At 35.0% G+C, this 11,299-nt stretch overlaps 1 protein-coding gene across 1 annotated transcript; it reads left to right on the forward strand.

Annotated features, from left to right (window-relative positions):
* The first annotated feature begins 363 nt into the window (after window positions 1–363).
* LOC120255896 (magnesium transporter MRS2-B-like) lies at window positions 364–8,276 on the forward strand. The gene is made up of 4 exons (XM_039263665.1): window positions 364–417; window positions 654–989; window positions 1,087–1,172; window positions 8,135–8,276. The coding sequence occupies exons 1-4, from the start codon at window positions 364–366 to the stop codon at window positions 8,274–8,276; spliced, it is 618 nt and encodes a 205-aa protein (XP_039119599.1).
* Window positions 8,277–11,299: the final 3,023 nt, after the last annotated feature.

Below are 11,299 nucleotides of genomic sequence, written 5' to 3' on the forward strand. Positions count from 1 at the left end.
CGATCATGGTTTATTCCATAAAGTTAGAATTCATGTGCATTTCTAGAGTGTTTATGTGTAATATAGTATGCTATTGTGTATTACTAAATGTTTGTGTGTATGTTTGCACATTCCTATGTAATTTCAAACATTTGTGTTTATAATATCTAATTACTATGTATTACTAAATGTTCGGGTGTATTTTTACATATTCATGTGTATTATATATAGTTAACTTGTGGTTGGTATGTTCATCAACAGGTTTAAATTGATGAATATGCTAGCAGAAAGACTTAAAATATCAAACAAGTGGGATACATACTTTTGTCTTGAGATACACAAGAAGATGGAAGAAATTGTAAAAAAAACAGTCACATTCTGAGGATGGGCCAATCGAACGTTGACACTTATGAAGTGGTGGACAAGCACATCAATCCGGTTAGCTTGTGGATCCGGAAGTGCTCCTGTCGTTGTGCAAGCATGCATGTGCCATAATCATGCAAATATACATGAATCTGCAAGCCAAACGATGACAACTGTGAACTCTGTATTAAATCGCCAATAATAAAAAAACGACTTGGTCATCCAAGAAGGAAGAGAATCGAGTCACAAGCTTTTGATGCCCGCAATTTACATTGTAGTCCCTGCTCTAAAGTTGAAGCTTGTTTTTTTAGGTCAAGGATGAGATTGAGCAATTAATCAATGATGATGGGGATATGGCTGAGATGTATCTTACTGAGAAGAAGAGGAGAATGGAATCATCATTTTATTATGAACAATATTTAAATGGATATGGCTCAATAGGTGGCGCATTATCAGTTTCTGATTCAGTTTCTCCTATTTCAATACGACTTGAATCAAGAAGGCTTGAGAAAATCTTTAACCTTTCCAAAAGATGGCATGAAAGTATGAAAAGTTCAGACATCAACACTAAAAACATAGAAGAATTGAAGATGTTGGTGGAAGCTTATTTTGTGGTTATTGATAGTAGTCTTAACAAATTGACCTCAGTAAGTACTATGTCTCAACACTACTTTAACTTAAATTTGCATCTTGTTTATAGGTTAATTTGCAATATTTAAAGCTGGATTTTCTTATTTTTTGCAGCTTAAAGAGTATATTGATGATATAGAAGATTTCATTAATATTCACCAGCTATGTCTTATTATTCCAATTGATATTTTGATATTTTGGTTACTTACATGTTATGCTATGAAAACAACACCTACTTGCTAGTGATCTTCCCTAAAGGCCCTTAATATTAAAGTAGGACATATTTGCTTTTTTTCTGGTATATAAGATCATTGGAATATTATCCAAAATAATCCCTCTACTTTTCTCTCTCTTTAATTTTAGCCCCTCTACTCAGAAAGAATCCGAATTGATCCTCCTACTCTTTAAAATGGGGAAAATCAGTTGACAGAGTGATGACCGTTGAAGCTCCCATTTAAAGTTGTTGAGGTGGATCCTTTTCCCTTAAAATATGATTAAAAAAATATTAAAAAAGTGGGAATATTAAACTAATACCCAAAATCTTGATTTTGGATCCGAAACCCGGATTAGAAATCAGAGGACCAGTTGGGGCCCTTTCTTAGTAGAGGGACCAAAAGGAAAAAGAGAGAAAAGTAGAGGGACTATTCTGGGTAATATACTTAAGCACATATATCATCTACCTAAGCACATGGATCATTTATTGAAAATGTGTAAAAACATATACTAAAAATTTTGAAGGAAAATTGATCTATAATTCATTGATGATCTAAACACATAGTGAACAAAATATTTTTACAGCACTTAGTTTCATTCATATATGTAGTTAATTACAATTGGTACATCTATTGTCCACATGACATCTAGTAAAAAAAAAAAACCAGCCCTGCATGCTATGCCTTTCATATATGATTTGTGGAGTATATAAGACAAACAAGCATTTGTAACACAACACCTTACAAAAGTGTATTCGAAAGAAAGTTAATTTCAAAAGTATAATTTCAAGATGAGGGATTAGTTGTGGTTGCAATATCTACTGCATTATTTTGGGATGGAATGTCTGGGAATTCCATGGTTGTAGAAGTTTGTTGATATGCTTCTTTACTGTGACTTGCCCTTTCAGCACTCTTCTTATTTCTTCTTTCCTGGTAATTAAAACCATTAAAAGAACATATATTAGTTACATTCCATTAATCATAAAAGTGTTAAGAGTTTTTCATGTGAACAGGAATCACAATTAACTCATGTGTAGCAATAAATGCAGTAGACTGCATCCTTTCCCTCCCAAAAATAAGCTCACTAGTATGAGCACCCTAGAAAAAATAACACATGATGAATGTTAACATTTTCATTTGTAACATAACAAAGAACCAAAATCATAATGTATATTTTCTTTTGGTGTCTCACCCTAAAAAATGTTAAGTTCCTATAAGTGGCAGTAACTTGTGCTTTGGTTCTTTTGTTCCCACTTGGACTAACAAGATGTGTATGAGAAGTTTCTTTTCCTTGTACTTTATTTCTTGTCCCACTTGCACTGGCAACATGTCCCTAGGAAGCTGAGTCTACTTGGGGGTTGACATCTTATAAGAAGATAATTTTTAACACACCATGGGATGAAATAAATATAGGATCATCTCATTTAAATTTACTTAAAGTTTTGGTTCTTCGTGGAAAATGCAGCTGGTTATGACCTTGGGTATGGCAAATTCCACGTTTCATCACCTTGCCTACCTTAGAAATCTTAGATTACCTTTTGCTCTTATCTTCACCATTGGTGGTAGCAATGGGCCTTCTGTACTTGTTGGCCAAAGTGCTCTGCCACTATTAGATTGACAGAGAATTCATATGACTTTAAGTACACATCCTCTGTGAACTAGTGAGACACGTACTGAAATAGACCTGCCCTTTGAAATGCAATTGTAACCAGAGCATGTTGGCAAGGGATGCCACTCTTGTCCCATTTCCCACATGAGCAACTATGATTTTCTAGGATCACTACATGAGCATCCCTAGCATGCAACACCAAATTATCAAAGTACACCTCATGACTAGCACCTCCATTCTATTCAACCTGCCATTTTGAACTTTTGATCCTTTCTTATTCAATCTTTGCACCAATATTAGGCCAATAAAGTCCCTTCCACTTCACAGAATGCTATCTTTTGACAACCACTCAACTTATAACATATTGTCTAATATCTTCAAGCATACTAATAATGGACTTATGCCTAGCTTATAATATAACCCCATTAAAAGTCTCACGCATATAATTATCGATGAGTTCACATTTTATTGCATTATTAAAGAGAGCAACACACCAACCTAAAATAGGCCAGTTCTCTAACATATCCTCTATAGTAGTAGCTCCACCTTTTAACTTTCTCATGTTGTCCATATGCATAAGCATCTCAGCTTGGTTATTAGACCTTGCAACATTCTAGAATTGCAACTAAATTTCATTCCGTAGGTGTGTTTTCCCCCATTTGCATATACATGCGTTGCACACATTCTAAGTTCTATGAATAGCAACATATTCTTCACAGCTTCGATGAGACCCAGCAATCATTTTAGAGCAGAATTAAAAAAAACATTGAAAATAAAAAAAAAACTTGTAAATGAATCATATGTAGATACTGCCCATACCTTCTACATAGTGACAGTATAAAAAATGTTGGTAAAAATCAATAATCCATTGGTAAAGGTTTTAAAACTCTATAACAACGGTAAAAATACCTATTCCAACACTGCTTTTACCGTCGGTAAAAGTCTTGTAGGTATAGACCTATACCAACGGATATAGCATTCGTTGGAATAGATTTATTAGTTTTACCGACAGATTATGACTATAACTATTGGTCATACTGTTGAGATAGCACCGTCAAATTGCTTACTCTATACCAACAGTAAAAACACTTATTCCAACAATTTTTTTACCATTAGTAAAAGTCGTGTGTATACATTTATACCAATGGTTATAACTTTTGTTGGAAAAGATTTTTGGGATTTACCAACGAAATATAACTGTAACTACATTTATTGGAATAAGTCCATTTGATTTATCAATGACTACAACATTCGTTGCTATAGATGTATATTGAAAAATACATGTTTAGTTTTAGCAACGACTATACCATTGGTAAAAATCTTTATATTAATAATTAATCTATCAATATAACCATTATTATACCTGTAAATATATTATGAATAATTTAATACCTCATGCACAATTAAATTAATTTACAATAAATTAAAACAATCAATGCCTTTAAAATAACAAAAACAAAAACATTCCACTAAAAAGAAAAACGAAAAACTATTACATCACCACAAACATATTTTTATAAGGTACATGTTCAAAAGTAAACTTCCATTCAATCTTCATAACCAAAAATTCTTGCCTCAATTACAACTCTAACACCAACATTGCACTAATATATATATATATATATATATATATATATATATTTCATCATCACAAACATATATTTATAAAATACATGTCCAAAAATAAACAATTATTCAATCTTGATAACCAAGAGTTCTTGTCTCAATTCCAAATCTAACACAAAGATAAACTACTTTCATTTAATGTCTAAGAAACAAATAAAGAGACAAGGATCATACTATAATTATTGACCATCCAAGGCCTTCATCAATACAAAGATCATACTATAATTCTTGAATAAACCACTCCCAGTTATCTCTTGTTTCATTTTCAACAACTACCCACGAAGTAGGGAACGTTTAGTTGTTCCTGTCCCTCCCCACAACCATCAATAACTGAATTTCTTTCCATAGGTGTCTTTTTCCCCATCTTGCATACACATATGTTGCACACATTCTATGTTCTATGAATGGCAACATATTCTTCACAGCTTGGATGAGACCCTGTAATCATTTTAGAGCAGAATTAAAAAAACATTCAAAACAAAAATAAAACTTGTCAATGAATCATATGTAGATACTGACCATACCTTATGCATGTCACTAATTAGTGACCATCCAAGGCCTTCACCAATATAAAGATCATACTATAATTCTTGAATAAACCACTCCTAGCTATCTCTTATTTCATTCTCAACAACTACCCAAGCAGCACGGAACATTTGGTTGTTCCAATAATTTTCCTAGATCTAGCTATGAATCCATCTCTAATAGTTGATAAACAAATGTATGTTCTTTGGAAAACTGGGAACTCATACCCATCTTTCTTTTCAGATATAACCTTCACATTGCTCCCAGGGTTTTACTCCTTTAATTCTAGGACATAGTTATTCAGGACATGAAGTCCTCCTTGAATTGTTTATTTCTAAGGATTACAAGATTATTTAACCAAAATTATAAACCAATCAAAACAAGACTTAATCAATAAAATTAATACTTTATAAACTGAATTACATAATTTGATAGGAAAACTGATCAAAATAGAGGCAAGAGAAGAGGCAGAACAAATTTTTTTATTTTTTAATAAAATGGAAGAGTTGATAGATTAACAAAATTTTACATAATTATGACTGGAATTAAGATTTTGTATAGATTCCAAAGGATATAGAAGATGTAAAATTTATTGCATGTATGAATTTGGAAATTGTCCTAAAAAAATTTAATGGGAACATAAAATATAAAAATGCAGAAGAAATCATTTTAACTAAAGAAGAAGAATTTATTAGACAAATAGACTAGATATATATATATATATATATAATACAGAGAATGTGCACTTGACTTAGAAAATTCGTATATAGAGGAAGAAATTAATATATAAACCCCCTAAAGCACTCACTAAAGCCAAGGATGGCTGGCTCCTAATTTAGAGATGGAGAAAACTTAGGCGAAATGCAATAGGTAAAGTTTATGTAGTTCACATTGGATTTTTAACACTTGTCCTAAGATGAGTAATTTAATGGAAAGATTAAGGGTATATGGGAAAGTTTTTATGTTTTAATTTATTTTTGTTACATGTGTCAAAAGCTCATTGGACACTACACCAACTACACCTAAGTCGATCTCCTTAAAGATTCCGACAGCTGCCTTATCCTTCCATTGTATTAATAATATTCTTCTTTATTACATCATAAGCATAAGTTTGTGGGTTCTGTTGAGTTGTCCATAATCTGCGAATACATACTCTCGTTTAGATGCATGTACAATTTTGAAGTGCTCTATCATATATGGCATGGTAGTGATAAGATTAGCAAATCTAAACTATAAGGGAAAGAAAAATCCATCTGCATAGAGTTTGATGATAGAGTTCTCATATACTAATTCCCATGTTCTTGGTACCTCTAATGTAGGTGTTGCTAACATTCAATTAGTTGCCATCTTGAAGGACCTCCAAAGTTTGAGTTTATCTTATACAGTTCCTAGAATGAAAGTTTCTTTAATTTCTTTGAATTGAACTTCTGACAGTGCTTGTTGATGCTACCTAAAAATTGTTAACTTAATTTGATGGCTTGCTTCATATGGATATCCTATGTTGGCTGATGCTGTCAAAAAATTATTCACTTAATGAGATGTTGTTCTTCATATGGATAACCTGTTTCATAAGTTGGGGGTATTGAATTAAATTCTAAGTTGATGAAGCCGCATTGCTCCTTTACTTCTCTAAGTAATTTGTGAAGGACATGGACCAAGCATCAATGGTCCCGTACATAACTAAGCTGAGCTACTTCAGTAATAATGAGCCCTGAAACATAACCTTGTTGAATCAACTTTTTTACCACAAATTTTATCTGGTAGATCTTGCTATCTTGCCATTTTGATATATACAAAGAACATCTGAGAATGGCAAAGCATTCTGTACATAGGCAACCTTGGTCTTTGTGTTGTGGTTCATAGAAAGCTTCTCCTGATAGGCTTAGTCTTGGTGGTAGCTCAAGTTTTTCTTGTACAAGTTTCCTCGGGATTTCCTGTTCTTGAATGAACTGTTGATATTCTTGTTTCATCACTTTGTTGAAAATTTTTTCTTTTACTTACTCTTTTTTTTTTGGGAAATATTTCAAAATTTCCTTCTTTCTTTTCTTGTGTTTTTTATGAGCTCTGATAATTTTGTATTTTCTTTTCTTCTCTACTATTTCTTTGAGCTTAGATATTTTTTTTTCTAATTTTTCTCCATTCTCTTGTCTCACTCTTACCTCTGTCTCGAAAAATTTATGGGTTATTGCTGTTCTATGAACTAATCCACTAACTGGGGGCTAATGTTGGTCTTTGTAACGAAGGTATTTTAGAAGGTTCATTTTTGTTGTAGAAATGTTGGGCAAGAATATTAAAAACAGTTGGCCATGTTTGAGCTAGATTATTTTTCAAAGCCTAAATGTTGTCTAGTAGGATATGCTGGTGGTCTGTTATTAGTTGTGTGGTTGAGAACCCATGGTTGGAACTAGGAGAGAAAACTACTAGGTGAATGGTTGAATCTAATGGGAACCTTCTACCATCCATCTACAAAAACAAAGAGTTGATTTTTGTTTGATATATTAGTTTATTTGAACATGTCAACATAGTTATAGTCTTCTTTAGTTTTGTTTGATAAATTAACACCAGTTAGATCATGGGATTGGAACACTTCATGTTTGAGCTAGATTTGATTTATGCTTGACATATGAGCTTACTTGAACATATATAGCTGAATGGTAATGGTTTGACTTGGTTTTGTCTGATAAATTAACAACTGGTTATATGATGGGAAATTGGAAATTCATCATATGCTTGGATTTTAGTATTCTTGAAAGGAATTCCATGTCACAAAATATTAAAAAAAATAAATAAAAGGTTGCAGATGTTCGGTTGTGGAGCTTGTGTTGTTAGCATTTGGGATTTTCAGAACAATTTTTGGAAAACTGTAAGCTGTTTTTCATTTGTCTGTTTATTAGTACCAATTTTATTTTTTGTAGTTTTGTAGTCCTTTGAGGTAGAAGTTGGTTAGCTGAACTTGTGCTTATATTACTTTTTTTTGAAAATAGGTTTGATCTTTATGTCATGTTTTTTCTTTCTAGAATTCAATATTATGTAACTAGGTTGTTTTAGATAATTTAAATTTTTTTAAACTGTTTTCGGGTCATTTAAAATTTGAGAATTTGGGCTTTCTCTCTCTCTCTAAAACTCAGTATAATGTAACTAAAAGTTGTTTTAGTTGATATAAAGCTTTCTGTTGAGGATGTGATTGAAGTTGGCAAGCTGGCAGCGTACTGGGCATACATGGAATGGGGGATCACAGCATGGCCGGGATGAAGCTGAGGCATGGTGCGAAGATGGACGCGCAGCATGGATGCCGGGATGGCACTTTCCAGTCTGGAATGGTGGTCCTCTGAAAAAATAAGAAGAAAAGCATGGTGTTTGGAAGGATGACAGTTGAAGCAGTTGAAGGTTTTTGAAGAAAAGAATTTTTTAAATAAGTCAATCTCTTGGTGTCAGTGTACACCCAATGCTGGATCACTTTAAGGTTATTGTGTGGCCAATGGGTGTCTAGATTTGGTGTTAGCCAATGAGGTGTTGGTGTTTTGTCTGTTGGTTTGTAATAGTTTATTATAAATCTAATGTTAGTGCTGTGTTTTGATTGGGTCTCATTGCTTGTCTCTCATCCGGTTTTTTTCTTTTGACCCCTTGACCAAGTGAGAGACCAACCAGGCATTTCATCAAACACGGGTTGCTCTCTTGAGCATTTCGTCAAACACTCAGCCTCTTCACATTTCCGGTGAGCTTTATCCTGTCACTTTCTTGATTCTGTGGGCAAGGATAGTTATCCTTGTTTTGCAATGTGATAATTTTTTCTTTGCTTTTCATTGATTTAGCCCACTAGTTTTTTTATAAATATCTTAATATGCTGACTCACAATCAGGAGTTATTGAATTACTTCTATTACTATGTATTTGTTGGGGAGCCCGGGGTATACAACACACAGCGGACAAAACCTGGCAGTCAACACTATTCACCCCTTTGGATCAAACGACAAGCAAATACACAATTCTCATGCAAAAACCAATGTACATCATTTTTCAGGAAGAATCCTTGTGGGAAAACTCCTCACTACAAAGAGAAACCAGAAGGACCTAGAGTGTTCAATTGGTATGGGAAGTGCTACAGTGTTCTTCTTCTCCCTTAAGCTACAACCTAGCTTAATCCGGCTAATCAATGCATACAAACATACAATAAGCCTCTCTTGAGCAAATAAGAACACATAACAAGATGATAAACAACTTGCCCTAGCAACCTTCCCACCTTCTTGCAACCCCTAGCTTAGGTTTACAAGAATGAAGAAGAAGAGTACAAAATATACCTTCACTTCTTCTTCTTTGAGCTCACAAGCTCGGATCCAAAGCTCTAGGATGTCTTCAAGGCTTCCCCTTTGATGGATGTTGAAGCCCTAGCCCGTAGCCCTCTCTCCCTTTCTTTTTCTCTCAAGAAACCTCAAGAATGCCCTATTCATTGAAGAGAGAATGAAGAGTTAAGTAACTCATTCGGGATGCTACAGTAGCCATACGGTCTCCATGCGGGCCGCATGGAGCCCGTGAGGTTTACAGCCATTCTTAGAAATTCTCTCTCGCCACTTTCAGAATAATTCTACAGACTACCCATCGCTAAAGTACATTTGCTACGGATCTTGCGGAAAATCGAAAATTCAGGTGAGCCTCACGGTCTCCATGCGTGCGCATGGAGCCCGTGAGGTTCTGTACCATTCTCTGCATCCCCGTCTGCTACGAGAATTTCCTGCACAAACTCAATATTGAGTTATACATCCATCTTAGAGCTTCAAACAGGGCTGGACACCTCACAATCTCCCCCTCCAGGCCTACTACGAGGGAGATACATCACACAACCTCGCTCACTAAGTCATTCATCTTGGTCGGGAGTTCATCCCGGCCAAGCTTTTTCACTAATTGTAATTTATCTTTAGAAGTTACCTTTGTCAACATATCGCGTGTGTTCACATCCGTGTGGACCTTCTTCAATTGCAATTCAAGATCTCGAATAGCCATCCGCAAACCAATGGTAACGGACATCAATATGCTTTTGTCCGTGCATGGTACATAGTGTTCTTGCTCAAATCAAGAGCACTTTGGCTATCAAAAACACCACATACTCTTCTTGCTTCACTCCCAATTCAAGAAGAAACCCTTTCATCCATAGCATCTCCTTGCTAGCTTCAGTAGCTGCAATATACTCAGCTTCGTAGTCGACAAGGCTACACACTTCTGCAATTTAGACTGCCATGAAACAGCTCCCCCTGCAAAAGTAAACACATACCCTGATGTAGACTTCCTACCATCAAGATCATCTGCCATGTCTGAATCTGTGAACCCTTCTAGAACTGGTTTTGAAGACCCAAATCACAAGCACATATCTAATGTACCCCTTAGATATATAAAAATCCACTTCACCGCATCCCAGTGCTCTTTTCCTGGATCAGAAAGAAATCTGCTTACAACACCAACAGCATGAGCAATATCAGGTCGTGTACAAACCATGAGATACATCAGAGAACCAACAGAAGAGGAGTAAAGAACAGCTGAAACTCCTTCCTTCTCTTGTGCATTCTTTGAAGAGATCTTCCTTAGCTTGAAGTGGTTTGCAAGTGGCATGCTAACAGACTTAGCATTCTGCATGTTGAACCTTTTCAGAATTCTTTCAACATACATCTCCTGTGACAACCACAGCTTTCTAGACTTCCTATCTCGGACAATACTCATCCCCAAGATTTGTCTTGCCGGACCTAAGTCTTTCATATCAAAAGACTTGGACAAATCACCCTTCAACTTGCAAATCATCCCAACATCTCTTCCAACTATCAACATATCGTCAACATACAACAAGAGAATAATAAAATCATCACCAAATGATTTCACATACACACATGAGTCCGCATTTGTTCTCCTGAAAGAATGACTCACCATGAAAGAGTCAAATTTCATATACCACTGCCTTGGAGCTTGCTTCAAGCCATACAAGCTCTTTTTCAATTTGCGAGACCATGTTCTCCTTCCCCATGACCTCAAAACCCTCGGGTTGAGTCATGTAAATCTCTTCTTGCAAATCACCATGCAAGAATCTTTGTCTTTACATCCATTTGTTCTATCTCAAGGTTCAAACTTGCCACTAGTCCAAGTACTACCCGTGATAGAGCTTAGCTTCATGGCGGAGAGAAAATTTCATCAAACTCAATGCCCCTTTTTCTCGAGCAAAACCCTTTTCACTACCAACTAGGGACTTTATACGACTAGCTTGTCACCATCTTTTCTTCAATTTGAACACCCACTTATTCTTAAGTGGTCTTTTACCTTCTGGAAGCTCAACCAAATCATAGGTGCCATTTTTCTGCAAGGAATTCATCTCTTCT

This window comes from Dioscorea cayenensis, unplaced genomic scaffold, assembly GCF_009730915.1.
Source record: "Dioscorea cayenensis subsp. rotundata cultivar TDr96_F1 unplaced genomic scaffold, TDr96_F1_v2_PseudoChromosome.rev07_lg8_w22 25.fasta BLBR01001230.1, whole genome shotgun sequence".
Lineage (NCBI taxonomy): Eukaryota > Viridiplantae > Streptophyta > Magnoliopsida > Dioscoreales > Dioscoreaceae > Dioscorea > Dioscorea cayenensis.

Bases quoted from the DNA above. Each gene is read 5' to 3' on its own strand.
- LOC120255896 (XM_039263665.1), top strand. From the start codon at position 364: ATGGGCCAATCGAACGTTGACACTTATGAAGTGGTGGACAAGCACATC. The intron at 990-1,086 runs GTAAGTACTATG...TATTTTTTGCAG, and splicing joins GTCTTAACAAATTGACCTCA to CTTAAAGAGTATATTGATGA. The intron at 1,173-8,134 runs GTTACTTACATG...ATGTGATTGAAG, and splicing joins ATTGATATTTTGATATTTTG to TTGGCAAGCTGGCAGCGTAC.